Here is a 27,737-nt window from a genome sequence, read left to right on the forward strand (position 1 = left end):
TCGCTTTGGAAAAGAATGGAAAAGATTAGTTGGCTGAATAAATTATCTAATAAAAAAAGTGCTGATAAGGATTGGTGAAGAAAAGAGCATGTTATAAAAGTGAGAAGAATTATCAGTAGTAAGTGTTGGAGGGTAAACTGGGGGAAAGGCCAAGGCAGGACATGTTATAATATCTGAAAGAAGGTAAAACATACCAAGAAATGAAAAGAGCAGAATACAATGGAGAAACTGGGAATGAAAAGACCTGCACTAAGGCAGGTAACTAAAGAAGATACACCAGGAAAATATAAAGATGAACTGAATTGAATTAAACAATTTTCAGTTTCCGCTACTCTAACCTCTCCAGAATTATATGATTTGTCCCCAAGATGAAAGAGAGGACTGTTGACTTTAACAAGTCCCATGCTGTCCGTACCCCACTGCATACCAAGGGCACTGCAGTGGAATTGGTCAACAGCATCAAATTCCTTGGTGTGCACCTGGCAGCTGACATTATTTGGTCATTTAACACCACATCCTTAGCCAAAACTTTGCAACATCTCCACTTCCTTTGTTGGCTGAAAAAAGCAAGCCTACCTCCCCCCATTCTCAGCACAATCTACAGGGGCACCATTGAGAGCGTTCTGACTGGCTGCATCACAGTCTGGTTCTGGAACTGTAGTGTCTCTGACCAAAGGTCTTACAAACAGCATAAAAATCATTGGGACCTCTCTGCCCTCCACTAAGGGCATTTTTATTAAGCGTTACATCTACAAAGCTGTTACATTCAGAGTCGCTTTATCCCACTTCCATCTGGCAGAAGCTTTTGTAGCATCTGAAACCAGTCCTGCAACAGGTTCTACATCTTGGCCACCCTACCACCCTCAGATCTGCTCCTAGTAGTTTATTTATATGTACTGTAGTATTGGGCATTTACTACTAATGTTGTTTTACTATATGTTGTTGTTATTATTACTACTATCTTTCAAATTATCACTATCTGCTCATTTATCTATTATTTATTTATCTGCTATAGTATAGTTCTTCACTTGTCCTGTGTTTATGTAGATGTGGAATGACATTCCCTGTGAACCTTTTTGTGCCACTGTATGCTGCAATACTGTGTATGGGTGGTAGGACAATAAAGCCACTTGATTCAAGCATTATCAGGTTTCGTTACAATTTTGTTTTGGAAACTGATGTGCTGCTCATTAGGTATTTTGGGTTGGATCACCCACTATGGGAACACCAGAGCACAGTGAAAGATGAATTGTCTTCCTGATGTAAACTTCCACCTTGCAAAGAAAAAGTGATTCTATCCTAAGTAAAGGTGCTGTATTACTGACCATGTAGTATTTCATCAGGCTATAAAACATGTTCTATTTAATTACTTTTCTGCATGAAGAATGATTCAAAAATGATGAAAATCTTCACATTAATTGTATCAAATACAATAAGTGACATGTTCAATTTTAATGAACCAGAACATTCTGCAGGCCTGGTGGAACGTAATTTGCGTTCCCTGCTTTTAGCCGTGAGCATCAATAATAAATACAAGTCTCATTTTGTGTAGTCCAGGAAAAAGTAACAGGTTTCTTTCTAAATATGCACAGACATCTCAAATTGTGCCCTTTACATAATGTGAAGCACAGATAAACAGGAAGTCTAAGATGGCAATTAAGGTTAAGTTATCCAGGTTGTCAGTACACGTGAGATATAACACTCTGCTCTGCTTCTCTGAGAACTCCCAAGCAATGAGTCAGAGGTGAGCGCAGGATTAGTCACTGTGCATCTTTGTCTCCCTGTCTGCAGCCACATAAATTGTGTAAAGACACGGCAAAAAAGGAAAACAGACAGCCCACAAAATCATCTCACTTTTATTGGTAATCTGAGTGCATTATAAAAAAATACTGGAGAAAACATTTAGTAGAAAATATAAAACAATATATACATGGTCCTTTACAAGGACATTTTAATATAATTAAGTATATAATAAAGTAACAATACAATTTTGCAGAATGCAATCAGGAGAAGTGCTCCATCTGGAGGATCTGAGGTGCCAACGACATCTCTCAGACAGACGAGACAGCCAGATGTCCTCATTGTTTGCACTGGGCTGAAGCAGGCTTCCTTCTGTTTGATCAGTTTCTTTTTCATATGTGCACTCACAGCGGCTTCTTCTTCATTCCCAGTACCGCAATAAATAGGACAATCTCAATTAATGCTGGGAGGGCACTAGAAAACAGAAAGGCATTTTACAGAAGCCTGCGAAACAACACCTACAGGTCTGCATCCCAAAGCTGGCATTTTTAATCACTCTGTCACTGAGAGTGAAAAGCAGATGAAGAATGTTACGCAGATGTCTCAGAATTCCCTGCTGAGGAAGATACGCTCTGCAGCAGCATACTGCAGTAGGAGAAACAAACATGTTTTTGCATGTAACAAAATAAAAAAAAAAAAGAAAATCTGAAGAAAGGCAAATGGCTACTTCTTTAAACCATGTTATATCCTTTTTAATGTGAACGAATTGACATTTTGTTGAAATATACAGAAAGATGGGCAACTACTTTTTCTCTTCAAATGGTTATACTACAAATAAATAATGTGTCACTGTTAACTTCAAAAATTGTTAAATACTCCTAAACAGATGAGAGTAAACAGGAGAATCATTATTAGGAAATGCTATTCTAAAAGTAGCAGTCAATAAATAGGCCTTGATGGTGTAGAATGGAGATTGTTCCAATTAGTCCTCATTGACAGGAGAAATAGAATAAACCGTCAGTCTTAATTCATGACTTTACATGCTTATCTTTTCATTTTACTGTGGAAACACCTACTGGTTCATCAGGTTTTCTGTAACAAGTCAAAAACATTCACTCTTAAGAAGAAGAAACACAAATCATTTATGGGAGTCACATTAACGAGGGTGAATACTTACGCAATCAATTATTTTGTACTTTATATTTGTAATATGTTTAGATCACTTTGCAATGATCAGTTTTCAATTTGACATTATAATGTCTTTATCTGTTAATCCATGAAAAAAGCCATATTAAATCCACTGTGATTCAATATTGTGCAATAATAAAAATGTTAAAACTTCCAAGGGGAAACTGACTTATTATACATAACTTCATGGATTTTATCCTCCACTAAAGGATACTCTAGATAGTCATCAATTTTCTGAACGCACGTTTGACACCTATCTCCACTGTTAGTCTTCCAAATACAAATTGCTTAATTAATGCAGGATTCCATCTTAGCTGCTGGAGCCTATTTAGTAATGGTGAAATGGATTTGTATAATCTGTCACTACAGCAACTAACCAGCCCGACCACTTATATTGTATATATTGAATATAAAGATGCATTAGGTACTCGGGCTGCTCAGAATTAACATGGTGTGAATTAGGATTTCTACATATGCATTTTGCCTGTGATCAACTTTCATTCCATCCATAGTCATTGCTGCTGAGGTGGGTTCATTGACCATATTGTAAATACTCAATAAATAGGTGATCACAAAAAAACTAGCCTCATAAACCTGGTAGGTAGCATCATACCTATGGTGTTAGGGACTTGAATAAAATAGACAAGTCTTTTGGCTGTTAGATATATAATTTATGTAAGAACTGTGAGCCCATAGAATATTTACTCAGGGGCAAGGTGGATGTATAAAGTAAAGGAAGACTTGAAGGTAAAGAGTCTGACCAGAGAAGGGGTGCGGGACTGAGCTGTATGGAGAAGATTGGTCAAACACATCTTCCCAACAGAAGTGGAAAAAGATGATAGTAAAGATAAAGACGACAGATATACTGGGACTTTTAATTTTGGCTTTTGTGTTATTATTTTAAAGGAACAGTCACACAAAAATGACAATTTTTTACATGTCAATTCACCCATATAGTTTATAGAGATGGATGAGATAAGTTTTTATCTCACATTTTGGTTGAAAATGGACAAAATGTTTCTGAAAGAACAGGACCCAAAAACATCCAAGAACAAGGTATCTTGTGTCGCATAATCTAGTGTTTCTCAAACTTTTTAGTGTTGCAACCCACGTTTTCCTATGCAAGTGTATTCTCATGGGGTTGATGTTAGTAAGTGAACTCGACCAGCCGTAACTCACTAGCAACCAACTACCATTATATAAGATAGCAATTTATGAACCAGCGGCAAGCACACTAAGTAGCTCAGAAACACTGCCCTTCACATGTCAACTGATCTAGTCATATGCTCACAATGTATACAATGCCTGTATATTTTGCTAAAATACTACTAAAACAAATAACTCCAGAAAATGAAAGCAGTCCACAAAATTGAAGCCCCTTCACAGGTGATTGCACTTTTGAATTGAATACTCGCCACTCCCCCTTGAACAAGAGTCCCCTGTGAAGGTGCTTCCCGTTTGTGGACTACTTTCATTTTTCTAGAAGTACTTACTTAACAATATTATAGCAAAAAATGTGTTTTGCAAGTTGTGAGCACATGACTGGATGTTTTGACATGTGGATTATGTGACATGAGTAATAGTATCAAAAACATACATGACAAACACCTCGTGTTTGTTGTTGTCCAGCATTGGTCACCTTTGGGTCCTGTTATATCAAGAGTTGATGCTCGTTCTCCTTGAAAACATGAGATTAAAATTTTGTTTCTGCTATCACTACAAACTAGTAATATATTAAATACCATTCTTGGGTGCAGATATGCATCTAGTACATACTGTTCACTTTTGCATATAATTAACTTTTTTGTGTTTTGTGACTTTTTTAGTGCTCAAAGCCTGATAATTATGTTAGCAGGAATATAAATTCTTACACAATAATGATTTTGTCAGCACATAGTATTTGTAAAGTAGAAAGCTGAGAAGTCGAAACAGATTTATTTTGTAATCTCTCAGAAAAAAACAACACTATTTTATACCAAGGTATAAAGACATAGCTGAACCATTGTTTCAAAAAACATTATCTATAGTGTGTATTTAAAGTATTCACCCCCTTGGAAATTTTCAAATTTTGTTATTAAGCAACATTGAATCACAGTGAATTTCATTTGGCTTTTTTGACACTGAATCAACATAAAAAGCTCTTTGAAATCAAAGGGAAAACAGATCTCTGCAAAGTAGTCTGAATTAATTACAAACACAGAATACAAAATAATAGATTTCTTAAGTATTCACACGTTCAAGTCAGTATTTAGTAGAGGACCTTTGGCAGCCATGACAGCCTTGTGTCTGTGTGCACAGGTCTCCATCAGATTTCCACATTTGAACAGACCTATTTTTGTCCATTCTTCTTTGCAAAGCTGCTCAAATTCTGTCAGGTGTCATGTGGATTATGAGTGAACAGCCTTTTTTGAGTCCAGCTGCAAATTCTTAGAGATGGATTCAGATCTGCACTTTTGATATGGCCATCTCCAAGACATTAGTTATTTTTAAGCCATCCCTGTGTAGCCTTGGCTGTATGTTTGGGGTTGTTTTACTGAAAAACAAGGCTTTGCTTTCTTTCAAACTGCATCAAGTTTTCCTCCAGAATGATCCTGTATTTTGCTACATTTTACCCTCTACACACACAAGTCTTCTGAGACCAGTAGCTTTCTCTTTTCCACTTTCCCATAAAGCTCTGACAGGTAAAGCACCTGGGCAACAGTTCTTCTCTACACAATCTCTGCCAACGAAGCTTGTAACCTATTCAGAGTTCTCATAGTTCTCTTAGTGGCCTCCCTCCCTTTTCACTTTCTTGCATGGTCACTAAGCTTTTGTACAGAATTGGATATTTTCTTGTCTCCATCCTCTGAATTGTGCTTTTCAATCACCTTTTCAAACAGTTGCTTCAAGTGTTCTTTTGTCTTCATTTTGTAGGTTAGTCTAGGATATGGACTCCCCACAAGTTGGACTTCAGATACAGGAGCATTTATAATGCAGTTGACTTGAACCTGCTGATTACAGACAGGTGATCTACACCTAACTAATTATGGGACTTCAAAAATAACCTGGCTGCAGCAGTGGTGAGTTTGCAATAATATGCAATCAATTATTTTGTACTTTCATATCTGTTAATCCGTTAAAAAGAGCCATATTAAATCCACTGTAATTCAATGTTGTGTAATAATAAAATGTGAAAACTTCCAAGTGGGCAAATATTTTTTATAGGTATATAAAAAAAGACATAATACTAGTTCTTATTTCCAGCTACCTGCAGAATCCAAAAATGTACCAGTACGTCCAGCACTCCCACTTCCGAAACACGAAGAAGGACAGGGTGACAGCAGCACTGCAGTGAGCAACTAAAGCTGGCAAGGAATTCCAGTCAGGAAAAATAATAGATATAAATACGAAAAAAAAAACAGTAGCAGGATAAAAACAAGCCATCACGCTGTTGGCTTGTTTTTTTCCCCAATTCAACCTTCCTTGACCCTTTACTGCCCCCAACATGTTTTTTCCTGTCTCTGTGCACAGCAGCACTAACCTGCAGAAGGCGAATATCCACCAGTAGATACTGCAATTCCACTGCTCAAATAGAAAGAAGAGAAGAGCCACCGAGGCACTGGAATGGGCTCCAATAGCTGGTTAAAATGCATTGTCATGGTGTGGTAACAGTCACATGAGAAGACAATGTTTTGACAGAACATAAAACCTGCATATACTGCCAGCAGTATATACTATAAGAATAAGCTACAGCATCAAAATATTACTATTTAACTTAAGGAAGTTACGATTTATAACTTGTCACATTTTCATACATTAATAGGCTATAACCTGGTCAGTTATCTCAAAATTACACACTGAATAAATTTTAAACTAGTCTTACTAAGTGGGTTATACTTCAATAGTACTCAGCTTAAGCTGTAATTGATACTTGCCACATTAGAATATTATCTTGGTACCTGGGTTTTGATATAATATTTCAACTTATGCCTTAAATATTGAATAATGCAATCCTTCAATTCTGCAATACATTGCAATTTGCCCCCTTTTCATCTTATTGAAGTTAAAGTTGGAATCATATTGACATTTCAGTTTGTTAAACGTAATAAGAAAAACCCTTTGACTCAGTTCATCTCAACTAAATATTTTTTTTCATTTTTGGAAATAGAGACCAAATAATCTCATCAGTCTTCACAGCAAAACTGGGAATGTAAAATTATGATACATAACACACACAATGGTACATTGTCTAAATAAATCTCTGAATCAGAACTTGTGAGAGGAGCACTTATACATGTAGTACAATTGAATAATTGAAATTAGAAGGTTTGATATTTAAAATGTTATTGTATGTCAATATATAAAAATTGTGTATTTAACACTCTTCAGACAATATAAATGTATGCTTACATGAAATCAATAAGCTTTCATGAACAAGCAAGATGCTTTGAACATTATTTCTCAAATACTGAGAAAGCTCTGTTAATTCACCAGGATTGAAAACATCCTGTGATGTTTCTCATCGATTTACTTTTTCTAGGCATGTTCACATAACATGCAAAAAGCACCTACTGTCATTGTCATGTGCCTCTGTCTGTCCAGATGAATCACCTTAGCCCCCCCTGGACTGATACCGTGAAAAATTGGTACACTTAACTTTTTAAAGAAATATGCAGGAAAGTTCAGCTTTTGTTGAGAAACTGTATCTTGAACACAACATGCTGCATAAATGTCTGAAAATTTAAAAAGCCTCATGTAATAAGCATAAGGGAATTTTAAAGTCCTGTGTCTTAAAACAGGGAAACATTTTGAATGACCCAAAATTACCGATTAATTTATTTTTTCTGCTTTATCTTCAGAAAAGCTATTTGAACTTCCTCATTCTCCTCTTTTACACATATAATAGCTGCTCCTGGCAATAAAACAGATCACCAGTATAAGTTCTTGAAATGGTAGCAGTGCCGTGCATATGGGCGAGGACTTGCTGTCACATCAAATGCTTGCGTGAACCTCTGCAACACCAACTCACTTCTTCTGCATGAAATCATATCAGGAAATTCAAATGATCGTAGTAAACCTAAATGTAAATAATACAAGCAAGGGAAGCAAAAAGTCGCTAAACTTCTGTAGAGAAGAATGGAAGAGAACAGGAATCCATGAAGCCAGACTCTGTAAGTCATTAATTATACATATTGTGAGTAAACATGGATTTAGTATTTATTTTGCACTAAAAACAACCACATAGCAGCATAATCTGCAGATTATAATGATTCAGTATTTCACAGACCCCTTAAGTCATCCATTGTGGTCCACTGCAGTCAACAAATATGACTGTGAGGCTTGAGATATTAACTGTCCATTGGTTTCTTCTTAAAAATGGACATATTTGCTAAAGATGACCACAAAGACAGGACATCCAAAAAAATGGTACAAAGTTGTATCAAAGACAGCTGGAAAAATTTGCACATTCTTTACAAAAGAGCTTAAGCCTTATGTGGAGAACAGATTCACATGGTAGGCTATGATGCAGAAAGCCTGTATTTCATTTGTGAAAGTAGATTGGAGCAATTCACTAGTGCCACGGATCACAGAAAGGCATCAGCACCTACACTCAACACAGCATCTCTCCAGAGCCCCCACTGTCCTAAAGTGTACAACTCAAGGATTGGACTTGACGGCCAATGAACAAAGATTGCACAACTTAGGACTTCTTCGAAACTGAACATCTACTGACAAGGATTAGGAATGAGAAGCAACAAAATGGATAGATAGTTTGATATCAGATACAATGTATGGAACAATTTAGGGACTTAATTTGCACTTTGCATTGCCAAGAGATACATGCCACATCCATTGTTAGAAAGAATTTTCTAAGGTGAAAGGATGTCATTATGAGAATAAACAGTATCGGCAGGGGACATATATTGGTGTCTGAAACATTTTCTCCAACATAAAACAGGCTCAAGCTCATAATACAATAATTAAAAAAATTTAAGTGAATACATTAATATACTGTATACTGTTTAGAGTCCAAGATTTCTCCATATGGGCCTGGCACCTTGAAATTTCTCTGGTTTCCTTTCTTCCTTTGGCTATTCTGAACTGTGCCCAAAAATGCTGCTTGCTCAGCTAAAAAATTATGCCCCGTTTAAATTAGAGAAGCACCTTCAGTCATTAGACTGCCTTTACCAGCAATGACCATATACTCCATTACTCAGTAAATTGCCAGATTAACAAATATTTTTCCAATTATGAAAAAACAAAACATATTTAAAAAGATAAGAGTTCTGTTAAGAGCGTATCACCACATGCAGTCCCCTCAGACAATCACTGCAGGAATCACTAGCTGGTACAAGTAAATATGTTTCAAAGGATACACAGTAGACTCTGGCTGTTGTTAAACATAGATATGCCAGAAAAGAATCCAGCCAGCTCGATTGCAAACATTCCTAGGGTCACAGAGAGGGCCACAATCAACCTGGAACACATAAATATGTCAGTAAAATTTTCAAAATGGAGTCTTTGCCATCCACATGCCTGTAGTATAGTTTATGAATAATTATTACTGCAGTATCATGTTAAATTTTCTGGACAGTCAAAAACAAATTACAGCAATACAACTGAAAACAGGGTGGTACTATAAGAGTTTTATTCATATTTCTTCTTTTATCAGCAATAAAGAAAGCTATGACTATACTGCACAGAAGACTATGATAAAACATTTTCTTTTATGTCTTGATTTGGTTTTCAGAATAAAAAAGACAAGGTGAGTCTAATGCAGCCAGAGTACCTTGATCAACCGTGATGGGTAAGCACCCAGAAAGACAAAACTCAGCAGAAGGCCTTATGAATGCACACTCTACAATTAAAATGAACAGTGCGTTAAATATTCGACTACTGTGACTCACCAGTAAACGACATTAATGGCTGAGGCAACTGGCAACCAATTCTTGGCCTTTGGTTGGCAACAATGTCAACCACTTTAGTGATGCACTGTTTTTTTTTGTCAATTTAAGAGAATTCTCATTAAATCTTGTCTGAAGAAGGGGCCTGAGTTGCCTCGAAAGCTTGCATATTGTAATCTTTTTATTTAGCCACTTTTAGTGGCTATTTAGCGACTTCTCACTACATTCATAATGGCTAACACAGTTCAAAACCCTAGTACTACTGGCTTTTGCTTATAATGCATAATTAGCAGACCAGTGTATAACTTTGCAATTGATAGCTGTTTTTATGATCAGAAGACAATGTATGCTGTGCAAATGGCTGCTGCAATTCCAGGCTTTTAGTATGTATGCAGGTAAAGCAAGTTAAATGAAATAGTGTAATCACCAACTACTGTGCACGTGTGTGTGCGTGAGCTGTTTGGGACTAGAGGTGAACAATCTGCTGTTTACTGATAGACCAAGAAGAGAAATTTCCTCAATATTGTGCTCGATGCAAGAGTGTACAGAGCAGGAAGACTGCTTAGTAATACAGTTTTTAATTTATTTGAAGCGAAAAAGGCAGGGACTATTAGGTGATAAACATGAAATGCTTCTTTTTGACAAAAACAACCTGCCAGTACTGTTCAATTTCATTCTGTTGTGAGATTTATTTTAAATTAGAACATTTGCAGGAGCATTATAGTATTTCACTTACATGACATTTTCTATACAGAGTGTGTATATATGTATAATTAAACTATTAAAATATGTAAAATTGTACGTTGTTAAACATTTTTACTGATAATTTGTTGTAACCTTTAAGGAGTTCCTGTTACTTATGCTGCTATGATTGGAGGCTTTATGCTCCTAAGTTGGGAGAACACTGTCAGAAGTAGGAAAATGTTTTATTTTGTTGGTTTCGAGAATGGCTTACTAAAGCCACCATTGAGAATTTAGGTTTGTTTAAGCATTTTTTTTAGTTGCTGATGCACAGCATTACATGAAGCGAGATTATAAATCAGATTGCAGGATGAAATCATATTCAGTGCACTTTGGTAAATGAAGGATGTACAGTGTAGCAACTTGCCATTTTGAAAATAATCTTTCACTTGGCACAAAAAGATTCAAGTCTGAAAGAGACAGAATACATGAGAAAGCAAGTATCAATTTGCTGATTACTTTTTAAAGGATCTGTGAATAGCATGAAAATAACTGCTCTACTGGTGATACCTGGAATACCAGGAATTGTGATAACACGACTGAAATACGATACAGTAGCAGCTAACACAAACTAAAATTAATTTAGTTCAGGTAATAAAGGTTTTAAACATTCCTAAGTTAAAATTTTCATCATTAAGCTGACTTTAATTGCACAGCGCCTTACTTAATCCAAATACCTGTAAACGCTGTTAAAACCAGCCACCATTCTTTCAGGTTTGGCAACCAAAACGATGTCTGGTTGTCAAGCTTTGCAAGCACTTTTAAAAGTTAGTGTTGATCTTGGCTCACTAAATCTTTTTTGTTTCAACATATAAGAGCATCTTCAGTATTTCTAAGAATGATCTGACAGCAAAAGTGAAAGGTGCCAAATTGGTCATGGTTTTTAAAACACGGATTGCATCCTACGGAGAATACGGTTGGTGTGGTGGTGCATTGTGCATATTTTGAATACCATGACAGGTACTGCTATACATCTAGTGGCTTAATTTTTTCCCCTCATTTCTCTGTCTCCAAGGTGTCACTTTCACCTTTACCAAGCCATATGAGATACAGTGTAAAAGCAAAGGGAAGAAGTGGACCAACTACAATCTATTTCTTTGTCAAATATAATAAAACTCTAAGTGCACAAACTTTTTGGGTGGCACACACACACACACACACATATATATATATATACACATACACTATATATGTGTGTACTGTATACACACACACAGGACACTGCTTTGAAACATTTTTGTGCTACCTTTTTTGAGTAGCACTAGTCCTTTTCTCTTTTCTGTAAATCATTATTTGACAATCTTTGTGCCAATTCCAAACCACCTCTCACTGTAACCCATTTATCTGCCTTTACCAATAAATGACTGCTGTTCCTCACAGACATTTACACAATTTATTCTATAAAATACAAAATTCTAGAATTGTTTTCCTTTATTTTTCAGTGGAACCTGAAATTACCACTTCTTTTGTGACACTTGTTTATAATAAATTTTCTGATTCTGCTGTCAGCAAGCTTTGTGTGAAGAAGTAATTTCACATTAGGAGACCCGATATATTTTCAAAATCATTTTTCCTTGAACAAAAGGTTTTATTTTCTCTACCACGTCAGAAGTTATAAATGGTGAGCACACAGGTAATATTTCATAAACTGTTTGCTATACCAAATCTTTACAATGTTTAAACTTTGTAAATATTGTTCAAGATATTTTAGATTCTGTTCTGCCTTTGTTATTTACATATTCCACATTTTCAAACATATCCTAACCTCAGTACATCTATGTATACCCTTGACATCACTTGTAAAACGCTTTAGGAGTGTTAAAGGAATATAATTTCTCTTGGTCTACATGACCCAGTTCTTCTTATATGAGCAACTCAGATATTTACTGGACATTTGCCTGGACAGACAATTGTTGTTAATATAATGCAGAAGATGGGGCTCAATTTCCCAGACATTCACTTTATCTGTGGGCCATGCAATTTTTTTTCTCAAAATTTCTCATATAGGGGTTGTTTTCATCTTATCTATGTTTGAAAATCTTTTTGAATGCAATATAATGTTTATTTACTAAATTTGTGTCAGACTGATTATCAAAAAATGTAAACACAATTACAAGCATTTGAAATAACAATAGTAAATACAACAACTTCTACAGCAAACAAACAAAAACAATGGCATTTTTCTGAAAAATGTTAATATACAAGTAAAATTTATTTCCTAAGTTTTTTTTGTTTTGTTTTTCTTTTACTTCAAATGTCAGTATAATATGTAAGTTGGTCAGTGGTGCTCAAACGTTTGAATATAACTATATTATTTTTATGTATAAGCATATCAAGTGAGAGAACCTAAAGAGCATGTTAATTAATTCAGGCGTGCACTTACTCAGTATCCTTGTTGTTGTAGTCTTGTTGTGTATATTGCAAAGGCAAGCAGGCCAATACATTGTTCTCCTGCAATAGAGGGACAGGAACCAAAGGTATTTTATATTTACCTTAGATAGCAGTGTGACCAAAAAAGAAAAGCAAAAAACAAACAGGCCATGTTAAGCTAAAGTTCAGATGACAGGATATGTATAGATGTGAACCAACAACCTTCTTAGTGAAAAGATGAGTTGACCCAACCCTTGACCATCAAAGAAATAATAGAATTTATTATTAATAATAACAACAATAATTATAAATATAAATTCAAGAAAAGAAACAAAAAGCTCACAATGACATGGACAAACAGCAGTACAGCACATTTGAGCACAGGCAGATATGATGATCTTAATTAGAGGTTAGAACCAAGCAGCAAATTAAGACAAGCGCAAATGCACACGGCACTCTAAAATACACAACACGAGTAGGTAAGAGGCCAAGCGTTAGCAATGCCTTTCCCGGATTGCAATAATGGATTAGAGATTCACTACTAGATATGATTTTTAACATATCTTGTTTTGGCTGTTAGTTTCATCAGCCTTTGACATGTGTATTTAGCTGAAAAATATTAATCTCAGAAATAACTATTTTAGGTAAATCCCTCCAAGATGAATGTCAATATTAGTTGGACATATACTTCTCTATGACCCTAAATATATGAATTTCCTTTAACAGAGAATGATAACCCACAGTACTAAACTTTATTATACAGTATATAAATGACAGAATGATCTTAAGGTTAACCAGCTTCTTTCTCCTGCTACCTTAAGCAGTTATGTTGTGACTGGAGAGGCCCAACTATTTGTAGAAGCTTTGAAATAGTTTAGACATGAGCAATGCTTCTTTGTCTTTATTTAAGCTCTGTTTCCAAAGTAACAAAATAATCACAGGAAAATAATATTTAGTATAGTTTTCTATGGCTCAATTTTCCTGTATCTGTAAAAGCCAAATTTTTCCTTTTGTTCCATTGCTGCTATAGTCGGGTGGGTAGTGCTACTGCCTCATGCATCCAGCATCCTGGGTTCAAATTCCATGGCCAGTCACTGTGCAAACTCCACACAGAGACATTGTCCACATGAATTTTTCTCCATGTGCCTTGGTTTTACTCCCACATCTCCCAAGATGTACTGGTTAGGTTAACTTGTAGTTCCAAGCTGTGTGTGTGGTTGTATGTGTGAATAGGACACCTGGTAGGCTGGCATCCTGTTAAGGGATGTTTCCTGCCTTGTGCTCAATTATCTAGAACTCTTTTCATATTTGTGCTGACAACAGGAATTATTCTTCATTATATATGGGGAGTGGTGGATGTGGTGACATACCTATTCAACTATTTACAGTATATAATTATAGGTAACCACAACAATAACAATACCATGATGCAATGAACAGCAGAAGACTTTCAAAATAAATTGAGCACACTATACCGTGCCTTCAAAATAAATCCCAATTTACTCTTTACTTTGGTACAGAGCAGAACATATTGAGAAAGGTAAAACATGGGTATGTCCGGGATTTACTGTATCAGGGCTTTTGTATTTGGAAACAAAGGTCAGAGATTGAGAATGAAGCTTGACATATAACTGTAATGTTTACTGGTCTTTAAAGGCCCTTACAGATATGGTACCCTGTTACACGGGCAATATTTAGTTTGCAGTTTATCTGCAGGGGTGCAGGATCTGCATACAATGGAGACTCTCTTGGAGAACTGACCACAAAAAACTAGCTAGTCTAACCACACATACTGCTACTTCCAGGCACATAAACCCTCTAAAAGTGAGATACTCACTCGATGCAGGGATCTAAGTTCCTACTTGCATCTACTGCTGTTGTGAAAGTCTGCAACCTTGAATTGGATTACATGGGTTTCAGAATGTTAGGTTTTGGGGCCCAAGTCTTTTCAGGAAGTATATTCCAATTTAGGTCACTATTGCCATTTTAGTGAGCAGAAATTAAAACTTGCCTTTCCAGGACACACTTAACTGGGAAACAATTTTAGTTTCTCTACTTTGGAGCATTACCATGTATAGGAATACTTAACATGTATAAAAATGTACATGTTAATTTTTCATGAAGATTTATCAGATTTATTGAAGAGAACACAAAGAAAAGACAGGAGTAAGAGAGGTGCAGGAAAATGAAGGAAATGAAGAATGACAAACACAATTAAAGATGGTAAATATTCTCTATAGAAATTAAATATTAATCATGTCCTATTGAGCAAATGGCCAACCTGGTATCTGCTCAAATCATGTAAAATAACTGGAGGTAACCTTACCTAAGAGGGTGTTCGGAAAGCAACTTCTAACAGTTGTAGTCAAAATGGCACAGGGTGAAGTGTTAGATTGTGAACCATGATGTTGAAGGAGCAGCTCACACCAACCAACCCTGGTGTGATGCTCAGCAAGTAGAGTCATTTAACATCTCAGTGCTCCAGATGTAGACATGTGAGAACGTGGAAATGATTCTGAGTGTGTAAGCTACTTTTCACAAAAGGGTTAACTAAATAAATAAAATATAAAATTGGAAGTTTTTAAATAGCTGCATGCATGTTAAATTGATTTCCCAAGTGTGTTGCAAATTGGTTCTTACCCGAGACCAGAAGATGGTGATCACAATGACCAGATGAGCAATAAGTGTAAGAAACCGTGCTGGAACAAGGCTGGAGATTGCCGACATTGCCGCATGAGTTCAGTAGTTCAAGAACACGGAAGCAATTGAAGGCTGAAAAGAAACACTCTGTAAGCACCTAATTTTAATATTTATAGTATCATCATTGGCAATACTTCAAATAATAACCATCACCAAAACAGAACTGCAATTTGATTTAGAAAGCTACTTGCTTTATAAAGCTTCTTTGCATTTTGAAACTTTATTAAAACTGCTAAAGATAATAATAAGTCTAAATATTACTTGCAAGTAGGTTAGAATGGAGCAAAGAAAAAATTTTAGATGCATATGATTTACAAAATGACAAGGTATGCCGAAGATTAATAAAAAAAGCATAGTTTATCTTTTATTCAATGGACATATATATAGTATAGAAGATGTAAATGTTTTGTTCATTTGGAACAATAAATTTACCATGGATGCGCTGTATGATGGTCTGGCACTTTGTCTGAGGTTGCTTCCTGGCTTGTTCCCGATGCTACCTATATGCTTCTGACCCCAAGATTAAACAATTTCTGAAAGTGGGTAGATGAATAGCTATATACAATAATCTCCTGATGGTTTGTAAAACATGTGAACTATAAATCATTGAAAACCTGAAATTTTATAATATTCTGTTTGGCACATTTATGTTAGACATTATAGCGCTAAGGAATGTACTTGGACAGAAAAATGGCAGTTCTTGTTGATTTTTCACTTGCTTAATAATTATTAAATGATGCAAAAAGAAGTTACAAAGTTTGATGGGGTTTAAGAATTTGGTAGTCACCGTTATTATTTATTTTTTTACAATAGCATGTCATACCACTGCACACTGTTTTGTCAATGATATGTTACCATATATTCTTTGGTACCTTCATTAATCATTAGGTGTTTTCAACAATTTGAAAATATTTATTATGGAATTCAAAAAAGTGAGAGTTTTACTGTATGATAAGTCTATTGATTGGCAGTGTTAATACAATGTGTCCAAAGGCAAAATTTGATGAAGGTTCAGCATATTCTAAATGTATCATTTAAAACAACATACTTTCATGTCAACATTACTTGTTAACAAAATTTTACAGCACCCTTAGTATACTGGTTATAACAAAAATAGCTTTTGTATATTAATAGGTAACATAACATGCTAAGTGGTTATGTTTTTTCAGATTTTATTAACAAGGACTAGCACCCTGTTGAGCATAAATTACTTTCATAATATTATGAGCAAATAAATAATACCATTCTCAATTTAATATAAATTATACTAAAACCATACAATACAATGCAACACAGGCTGTCAACAGTGCACTGTTTGATATTTAAGCTTTGTAGTACTCATTGTTGTTATGACCAGGACTGTGGAGTCGGTAGATAAATCCTTCGACTCAGACTCCTTAGTTTCCGGTACTTCTGACTCCGACTTCCCGACTCTGACTCCTCTGTATTTAATATGCTAATATATTTTCCATGTTGATTGAAGGAAGGCAACATACACATCATTTAACCACAGAACTACTACTAATAATAATTCTTTGCATTTATATAGCGCTTTTCTCACTACTCAAAGCGCTCGCTGGCTAAGAAGCCGACTCTCTACCGTATTGGCCAGTTTAAACAAAAGACAAGAACCCCTGAACACACATAAGGCCATAGCACACACCTCCAATTACATCAGTAAACTTGTTTACACTCAAATTAACTTGTTAAACACATTATATCTGAAATAAAATGAAAACACTTTTTGTAAAGTACCGTAACATAATCCAGATTACAATATGTGAATGTCAGGTTGTACAATAGTTCAGCTGAACTTCACACTAGTAGTAACACAACTATGCACTGGGCTTTATTCTTACATCAGAGAAGCACTTAATTATGACTATTGTTTGTGAAATGGGATATTTGAACTTGCTGTATTTTTTTTTCATTACAATTTAAATTTAACAGGCAAAAATGTACCGACTCCAACTCCAGGAATCCAAAATTGTCTCTGACTCCACAGCCCTGGTTATGGTAACAGGTTTTATTGCTCCCTCTTTACCATATTCACTACAATTGATTGAATGTAATTCATCACCAAAGTGCCTTACCAGTATGCCACTAGTGTTGGGATGTGGAAAAAAAGGAATATCCAGAGGAAGAAAAGGGGAAAAAAAACAGACAAAACCACCACCACACAGAAGAACCCATAAATTTGAAATTTTATCATTGTTTTGTGAAAATATACACATACTGAATAGCGCCCATCTTCGGGGTTCTTGATGGTAGTGCTATTAATTCCATTATAAAGGCAAAAGATCCATCAGGGTGAAAGTTACATATACAGTTAGATCCATAAATATTTGGACAGAGACAACTTTTTTCTAATTTTGGTTCTGTACATTACCACAATGAATTTTAAATGAAACAACTCAGATGCAGTTGAAGTGCAGACTCTCAGCTTTAATTCAGTGGGCTAAACAAAACGATTGTATAAAAATGTGAGGCAACTAAAGCATTTTTTTAACACAATCCCTTCATTTCAGGGGCTCAAAAGTAATTGGACAATTGACTCAAAGGTTATTTCATGGGCAGGTGTGGGCAAGTCCGTTGTTATGTCATTATCAATTAAGCAGATAAAAGGCCTGGAGTTGATTTGAGGTGTGGTGCTTGCATGTGGAAGATTTTGCTGTGAACAGACAACATGCGGTCAAAGGAGCTCTCCATGCAGGTGAAAGAAGCCATCCTTAAGCTGCAAAAACAGAAAAAACCCATCTGAGAAATTGCTACAATATTACGAGTGGCAAAATCTACAGTTTGGTACATCCTGAGAAACAAAGCAAGCACTGGTGAACTCAGCAACGCAAAAAGACCTGGACGTCCACGGAAGACAACAGTGGTGAATGATCGCAGAATCATTTCCATGGTGAAGAGAATCCCCTTCACAACAGCCAACCAAGTGAACAACACTCTCCAGGGGGTAGGTGTATCGATATCCAAGTCTACCATTAAGAGAAGACTGCATGAAAGTAAACACAGAGGGTGCACTGCAAGGTGCAAGCCACTCATAAACCTCAAGAATTGAAAGGCTAGATTGGACTTTGCTAAAGAACATCTAAAAAAGCCAGCACAGTTCTGGAAAAACATTCTTTGGACAGATGAAACCAAGATCAACCTCTACCAGAATGATGGCAATAAAAAATTATGGAGGAGGCGTGGAACAGCTCATTATCCAAAGCATACCACATCATCTGTAAAACACGGTGGAGGCAGTGTGATGGCTTGGGCGTGCATAGCTGCCAGTGGCACTGGGACACTAGTGTTTATTGATGATGTGACACAGGACAGAAGCAGCCGAATGAATTCTGAGGTGTTCAGAGATGTACTGTCTGCTCAAATCCAGCTAAATGCAGTCAAATTGATTGGGCGGCGTTTCATGATACAGATGGACAATGACCCAAAACATACAGCCAAAGCAACCCAGGAAATTATTAAAGCAAAGAAGTGGAAAATTCTTGAATGGCCAAATCAGTCACCTGATCTTAACCCAATTGAGCATGCATTTCACTTGTTGAAGACTAAACTTGAGACAGAAAGGCCCACAAACAAACAGCAACTGAAAGCCGCTGCAGTAAAGGCCTGGCAGAGCATTAAAAAGGAGGAAACCCAGCATCTGGTGATGTACATGAGTTCAAGACTTCAGGCTGTCATTGCCAGCAAAGGGTTTTCAACCAAGTATTAGAAATGAACATTTTATTTCCAGTTATTTAATTTGTCCAATTACTTTTGAGCCCCTGAAATGAAGGGATTGTGTTAAAAAAATGCTTTAATTGCCTCACATTTTTATGCAATCGTTTTGTTCACCCCACTGAATTACAGCCGAAAGTCTGCACTTCAACTGCATCTGAGTTGTTTCATTTAAAATTCATCGTGGTAATGTACAGAACCAAAATTAGAAAAAAATTGTCTCTGTCCAAATATTTATGGACCTAACTGTATATGGAGATAACTGTTACAAAAATATCAGCTTTCAAATAAAGCATGAAAACAAAACTGGTTCTGTTTGAAAGCCTACAAATTTTCTTCTGATCATTTATTAACAGACACTTCACAGATCAATTTAGGACTCATAATACCTCCAAAAACTAAGTAGCTGAATTTTAAGTATAACATGTATGAAACGGGCATAATCCACTTTGTCATACCTACAGCTACCAACATTTGTCAAAAAAACAATGTTAGGCAGCAATATGGCAAACTTAGAGGCCAAGGTGAAGAAGCGTATGAGAACGTTGAGTCCTGGTATGGCACATGAATAATGTGGATAAATCATATACTGGCCAAAATCTGCCACTAAGATGCACATAGCCATAGAGTTTAATTCACATAGACTAAACTGGCTCAAATTTAAGAGAAATTGTGTAAAAACAGTAAAAGTTTTCAGACATGTTGTGCATATTCCCCTTAAAACTGTATGAAATTTACAAACCATAAAACATCTTATGCATGTTTTGGCTTCTAAGAATATTTCTAAATAGGAAATACAGGCTAAATGCCAGCCTTTTCTGCCTAGAATGTTCTTGTCTTTCATCTACAAAAATGTTACTAAATTGTGCAGCTGACAAAGGAGCCCATTGTTTTTAAATGCATTCCATACTATTTATTATGGAATAGAGTAGTACTGCATTGTTTTGAATCCACAAAAGAAAATAAAGAAAAAATATAACTTTATACTTGAAAAATCATCAAGGTGTTTCTAATCTTTGCCCTTATTTCGATATCCACGCCTGGATGCGGTGGAATTTAAATGTTCTTCTCTTCTGTCTGTAAGTATTTCTCATCAGAAACTCTAATTTGTCCTCCTATATCCCAAAGATATGTAAGGGAGGTTGTTCCCATGTAAGTTTGGGAGTGTATGTGGGGAGTGTATGTGTACATGAGTAAACCACGCAATGGACTTTTGCCCTGTCTGGAGGGGATTCCTGCCAGGATATGCTCCAGCTCTCTGTGACTCTGAACTGGATTAAGCAGGTTTGAGAACGATATGTTTGTAAATATTTATTACGACATTCTTGTTACCTTTTTGTTAATCTAGTACTTTTAGCTTGTTTTATTATTTAAATGTCTTTCTTTTTTTTTTTTTTTACAATATAAAAGGTATGGCTATGCACTCCAGGAATCATGTCATGCACATGTACACAGGTGATAATTGCAACATTGCAATGTAAAAATATCATAGTGTTTTCTTGTGTCAAAATCACACGTTGTAACTAAAAAATTATGTAATTCTGAACGTCTACATTACACCACATCTGTTTTTGATCTCGAATTATGGGACAAGGTGTGATGTTTCTATTTTCTAAACATTACTGACATATAAATACGCACAAAGGTTTGCAATTAATTTGCAGCACAGGAAAAAAAATGTAATGTAAAGTGATTTGCTATCACAGGAGAGGCCGTGCCATGCATGTGCCTCAACTCTGTTAGCTTTCTAAGTTTTTTCCTTCTGTTTTCTGTATTTACTATTTAGAACTCTTAATATGTATACCTCTCCGACAGATTAAGAGTTCTTTAATTTGTAAGACACGTTATTATTTGTCATGTATCTAACTTAATATTGACAACTGTACTCTTCAGACATTTTAGCTTCTAATTTTCTCCTGCACTATATATACTATAAATCATTTAAACTGCTGTATAAATTTTATTATTCTGCACCTATGATTAATTATTCTAAATAATTTTGAATGATTAGCCATTAGCTATCTTTATACCTAATACACAGGATACAGTATGATACTAGAGACAATGTGTTTAGGTTAGGAATTTCATTCTATTTTTTTTTTTTCAGTTGCCAATTTTTTTGGCTGTAGTACTTCAATTTATTCATCCAAAAATCACAAAAGCATTATCTTGAAACTACAAAACTAGAAAGAAAGAACTCAAAACGTATTTTTGTTTTTAATTCAATAATCATTAAAACAATATTAGAATTGTATCTTAAGTCCAAGATATCCCATACTCAGCCAGCTGTTCCATCTGCTCAAGGAAATAAAAAATTCTCTTGACAGAACAAAACCTCTGATTGTATATACCTGTCAAATGGTTGGGTTATTTTCAAGTAGCAAAAACTTCAGCTAAAAAAAGAAGTTAATTATGCCATGTCTGGTGGCACACACATTGTTACATAAAACATAACTCGGGTGAAAACTGCCCGAGAAATATGACCCCCCCAAAAAAACACAGATTTTACAACAAAAGTAAGGTTATATTAAATTAAAATATACGGAAAATAGTTTCGTATTCTTGGTTCGAATTCTACATTCTGTCACTGACTGTAGGAGTTTTCGGGTTTACTCGAGGCAGTCCATTTTTCTTTAGAAACCCCAAATACATGCAGATTACGTCATTTGCTGACCTTAAATTAGCTCCAGAGGCTGAGTGTGAGCATGGTACCCTTATTGACTGCTGCATCTAGTGCTGCTGTATGTCCTCAAAGCTCAATCAGATTAACTGGGAATGAGAATATATTTATTTTATGTATGTTTTTGAAGTCTATACGAATTACTTTACAGATCAATGGGTTAACACAGAACTAATACAGGTGGAATCCTGTTGTAACAAAACTCATGGCTCCATAAAAATATTTTGTTATAATGGAAATTTGTTGTAACATTTAGGGGGAAAATATGCATACTATTGTGACTGGGAACCCCGGCGATTCACCATCTCTAACAGCAGCTGTTCAAGGACAACTCTGCAGCTGCTCTAATGCATCAACAGTAAACCAGGGGCAAAGCAAATGGTTGTCCAATGCAGGATCAGGCTTACAGCATAACATACTTGTTGCACGATGTTTAGAACATTTAAAACAGGGCTTTCATCAGCTCTCCCTCACACTCTCCTGGTCTGCCACAGTGGTGATTCCGAGCCGCTGGTGTTCTTCTAATCTGAAGATGGGAGTTAAAGCAGGATAATTGCCCGTGTCGCGATTCCTAACAGTTCCTATTTTGAATTTAGTCTTGAGACTGTACCTACCTTCTCTATACAGTAACAAAGTACCTGTATTTTCCTTGAAAACCTGGACTCAACTTCCTGCCTCTCATGCAACTCTGTGACCCAAGCTTGAAAATACCTGTAGGTAATTAAAAAAAAAATGTGCTTCTTAAACTGAAAAAAATATTTTATCTGAAAATAAGACATCAGATATAACTTTTTTTTATAGAAATACAGATCTGAATACAGAATGAAAATGACACACTAGATGTAACTTTTTTCAGTGTAAACTGATGCCATTTCTCTCTTTTTTGTTCATCACAAAGAAAACTTGGAGGAGTGCTATGAAACTTGAACAGTACAGATCAGCACAAAACACAACTACACACGTGGATGCTCGGTGGAGCACGGACTCAGAATTCAGCCATACGTGAATAATGTCATGCCTACACTCTCTCTGGGACTGGTTGAGACCAGAAATTTTTTAACAGACTGTTTTTTTCTTTTCTGGTCTAAAAGAAATACAGAGACGACCTGTTGCAGGGTTCCCAAGACTAGGCGAAAGTATGGGCCTGCATAAAGTATCTTTTGCATCACATTATTATCTTTGGTGGCCATTTTTGGTAGAAAAAACATTATATTGAAATTTACATATTGTTAAAATGAAATATGTTAAACGTTATGTTGTATGAATGTATGTCTGTGTCTCAAAATGTTATTCTGAAAATTTTGTTACTTTGGTATTTGATATAATGGCATTTAACCTGTATAATTTAATTATCATGACATTACGTATGGAAGTAAAAATTAATAGTACTGTATTCTCCAAATTCCAATAAACAAATATTTTAAACTCAATAGGAATCAACATTAAAAAATGTCATGATATTAAAAAATGCAAAATCAGTATATTAGATAGTAAACAAGATGCTAGATAGACAGACAAATAGACAAACGTGTTTATATTAATCAAATTGAAGTTGTGTTTTATTATGTGCTTAATCTCACTTGTGTGTTAAAGTATGTACAAGGTGTATGGTTTAACCATATCTGTAAAGCACAATCTCTAGTTGTGCTTTATGTACAGTACTCATGTTTTTAAAGCCACAGACTTGAATGTTGGTACTTAGGCGCCCCAAACCCCCCATAACATCCCCTCCACCCCGGGTGGTGGTCAGCTGGGGATCAGAGTGACTGGCAAGAAACACTGCAGTGTGATCTATTGATAAAGAAACGGCACCACAAAGGTCAAAAAGATGGTGGTTAGCCCATTTGCCTTTCAGCGTTAAAACCTCAAGACGCGCAAAGTAGGGCCCTATCTCCTAAATTATTTACTGTAATTTGGAGTTGTAACTGTAATCTTTCACCATTACATTAGCATCAAAACCCTGCCCTGCTTCTCTGTCATATCTGAAGTTGCAGTTTTTGACATGCAACTTTCACTCTGGCCCTTAGGAATGGCATGAAGTCACAGTGAATGGTGCTAAACAACAGCGGACTCAAATCTAACAAATTGTAATCACCAACAATTTTACTTTGTCGCAGGTCCTTCTCCCCTTGCTTATTTTTAATAATCATTTCACTAAAACAACTTCCTCATGGTGCAAAAGGTACGTATAACGCAATATTAGCCATTAACTTCATCCGTGCTTATATTTTAACCGTTAATAAGCTGCGATGATAACATAGGACAAATAAAAGAACTGTCACTTTTTAAAGCAAGCGGGCTAAAATTAAACAACTGTATTAATGCCGAGATTGAATCGATTACTACCCATTAAAACACATGGGAGAGATGTGTATTCTTAAACTGTTACGAATTTCTAAGAATACAGCACCTAATCAAATAGCTTTACTTAACAGAAAGATACGACCAGAACCAAACCGAAAACCCTCAGCCACATCGGCCCTCGAGGATGTTAGTTGCAAACCTCAGGTGAAAAGCCCACCGCAAAGTATCGTTTTCATCTTTCTCTTGAAAAGTGTATATGGAACGAAATAATATTAATGATATTAATTAACTTGTAATTTACAGCCAACCCACAAAAATCTCAATGGTTAAGATAGAAAGCACATACTCTTTCGTGTACTTCCCACTCTCGTGCGTCCCGAAGAGAAAACGCTCGTTGCTACAGCAACTCAATAGATCTATATTCTCGCGATATTTACGTGTTCAAAATGGCGTCATGAATCTTATTAAAAAAGGCTGTATTTGCATATTCACAGATAGTGGCTCAGATGAATCTCGAACGGAAATCAATGGAGGGTAACAGCCAACACTGATTGTCATGAGACAAGTTAACAAGAATCTCACAGATTAAAAACACAGAGATGAAGGAGTGTGAGAGGCACTGCCCCGGTCCTCCATGAGAGAAGAAAGATTCCAGTCCTGTCAAGGGGGGTTATGTTTAGGTGATATAATTTGCAGTTTCAGGCAGCCATGAGAGTACGGATTTTATTAATTTCTCCATCAACGAAAAAAAAAGACAATTGATACGTTGAAGGGGTACTTGGTGCATTTATCAAATACTCGCTCTTAACAGGCAAATGTGAAATCCCATAACTTGTAGGAGTCCTCTTAAAAAACACGCTCAAATACTCAATTGAATGGTTACATCAAAATCGAAAGGAATGTTAACGTTTAAATGATATGGAATATGCAGTATTTAGTTAAACTAGTGAAGCTTTAATGATAGAGTGCTTGAATTTGACACCAAAGGCAGCGGAGAGAACAGCATGTAATGAATATGCAGCAAAATTGATAAAGTACAAGAATGTGCAGATGTTGTTTGGTGCTGTTAACAGAAGGAGGCAGTTAGGCTTACCATGGAGGAAGGGCCTACTTTGACAATACAGTTTAAAGTGTGAATATAGACTGCTATAGCCAAAAGGGCTGGAAAATAGTTTAAAAGACTTAAACTGGATGATGGTGTGGGGGAGATTATGTGTGAGGGAGAGGATGTTAAGACAAGGTTTGTCACAGAACAAGGACGTGTCCAAGGCCAGACTGTGGTGGAGACAAATCAACACGTTTTGTGACTGCAGCTGGGCACAAGAATTGTGGGCTGATGTGTAAGGATTATTGCAAAAGGCAGAAGACACAGTTGTTTTATATTCTGAATTAATTTTGAAAGGTGAGGGTCTAGTGGAGAATGGTAGAAGCACAAAGGAAGCTTTTTTGATATGACTTATATGGATACCAGGCATATTTTGATAAAGAAAAATGTGATCAGAGTACAGTGTGCAGTGGGTACAAAAGAGTTTGGTAAAAAAAAGCTAGAAGGGAAAGTGAAGAGACATAATGAAAAGTGGGGGTTCACAGCTGCTAAGGAGAGACGGAAGGGTTTGCGGATATTGGGGAATGGGAAATAGGGCTTTTATGGGAAGTGTTCTTTAATCAGTGATAACGAGGCAGAGTGGTGGCTTTGAGGCTAAGAATCTGTGCTGGTATCCTGAAGGTTGCCGGTTCAAATCCCTGTCACTGCCAAAAGAGATCCTACTCTGCTGGGCCCTTGAGCAAGACCCTTAACCTGTAATTGCTCCAGGGGCGCCGTACAATGGCTGACCCTGCGCTCTGACCCCAAGGGGTATGCAAAAACTAACAAATTCTTAATACAAGAAATTGTATAAGGCAAAATAAAGAACAAAAAAATTGTATGTGTGTATAAGGGATGTGGGTCCAATATTGTGGAATGATATAAGTTATGAAAAGAAAATATGGGAATATGAATGTTTTTGAACAAGAATGTATTTTATTATAATGTTGTAATGGAACAGGATATACTATAACAGCAGTCTTATCTGAAGATTTCATCCTGGCCCTGAATGGCATGAAGTCAAGAGTGAATGGTTGTAAACACCCAGCTGACTCAAATCTCCTAACAATTTGGCATTACCAACAATTTTACTTTGACTAAACAGAGTATTTTTTTTCCTATTTTATACTGTTTTTTTGTTATAATGTTGTAATGGAACAGGATATACTATAACAGCAGTTGTAATTCGTTTGTGAATGAAAATGTAATTGGTGTGAGCTTTGAACAAGAAAAAATTGCTTTGGACATTGCAATTCATATAGTGCAAATAAAATTAACTTTTATATTAAATATACTTTGAAAAGAAATATCAATATGTGTTAGACTTAAAGCAGTTGGGAGGGTGTGTTGTTAGTTGCACAAAGCTATCACAGAGGTGGAATCAAATAGAGTAATGGTGAGACGAGTTAGGAGCTACAATTCAATGCACAGGATTGGATAATAGAGCAAAAGATTTGAAATAGTTGATGTTATAGGGGAGGTTATCCACGAGATACTACTCAAATTGGAATGGGAGATTTGAAAATTTTCATGTAATACTATTTTTTTGTTCAATTGTATTTTAGGCAGCAGTTTCTTCAAAGCTTACCTCCATAAATTTGCCACATATTTTCAACACCACATTTCATGTTCTGCATCTTGTAGAGCAAATCCATGTTGGTTTACTTTGTATGTCATTTTTGTTTAGCTGATAGTTAAAAAACAAAAAAAGAAATGTGTTCTGAGTCTAAACAAGTAAGTTTAAAATTAACCAAAAGAAAACTATTCAATTAGCAGCAGTAATTGGTTACTAATGGAGAAGGAGGCTGGAAAAAAACTTGCAGCCACCGTAGCCCTCGAGGATTTGAGTCTGATAGCCCTGCCTTGGAATAATAGTAATAATAATAATTCTTTACATTCATGTAGTGCTTTTCTCACTATTCAATGCGCTCTCCACACAGCGAGGACACAGGTAGCAAACCCACAGTCTCCTTACTGATGGTGCCCTCAGAAAAAAGAAAATCAACAGTTTTGGAAAACTGGTGTGTTAGAATGAAAGCACTAACAAGCTATTGCAGTAAAAATTATGACCCTCCAGAAAATGAGTTTAAGAACTCTGTTGGTTCACTTTGCATCTCATTAATGTTTGGTTTATGGTTCTGGAAAAAATGAGCAATTGGGAGTTGTGAATCTGAATTACTTAAATACTAAGTCATTTGCTATTAAGGCAAAAAGTAAGTTCTATTATCAGCAGTAATTGGTTAAAAATTTAAAAATGTGGGTGGAACGAAATGCTGAAACCATTGAGGCCTCTGTAGACTGCTATACAGAGATTAAC

The 27,737-nt window shown here is 35.9% G+C and overlaps 1 protein-coding gene across 4 annotated transcripts; it reads right to left on the reverse strand.

The window, feature by feature from the left end:
• Positions 1–1,838: 1,838 nt before the first annotated feature.
• On the reverse strand, positions 1,839–24,765 carry LOC114648919 (transmembrane protein 107-like). Of its 4 annotated transcripts, none has more exons than XM_051925139.1 (7): positions 24,683–24,748; positions 22,647–22,743; positions 15,564–15,695; positions 12,937–13,004; positions 9,285–9,385; positions 6,176–6,272; positions 1,839–2,214 (listed from the first exon to the last, which is right to left on the reverse strand). In XM_051925139.1, exons 3-7 carry the CDS (start codon positions 15,648–15,650, stop codon positions 2,145–2,147), a joined length of 423 nt encoding a protein of 140 aa, XP_051781099.1. In that variant the 5' UTR covers positions 15,651–15,695; positions 22,647–22,743; positions 24,683–24,748; the 3' UTR covers positions 1,839–2,144. The 4 variants fall into 4 exon arrangements, with proteins under 4 accessions (XP_051781099.1, XP_051781100.1, XP_051781098.1 ...); XM_051925140.1 differs by lacking the exon at positions 6,176–6,272 and adding an exon at positions 6,449–6,545 and having other exon boundaries at positions 22,671–22,743; positions 24,683–24,745; XM_051925138.1 differs by lacking the exon at positions 6,176–6,272 and adding an exon at positions 6,449–6,545 and having other exon boundaries at positions 24,683–24,744.
• Between the last annotated feature and the right edge of the window lie 2,972 nt (positions 24,766–27,737).

This window comes from Erpetoichthys calabaricus, chromosome 3 (assembly GCF_900747795.2).
Source record: "Erpetoichthys calabaricus chromosome 3, fErpCal1.3, whole genome shotgun sequence".
Classification (NCBI taxonomy): Eukaryota; Metazoa; Chordata; class Cladistia; order Polypteriformes; family Polypteridae; genus Erpetoichthys; species Erpetoichthys calabaricus.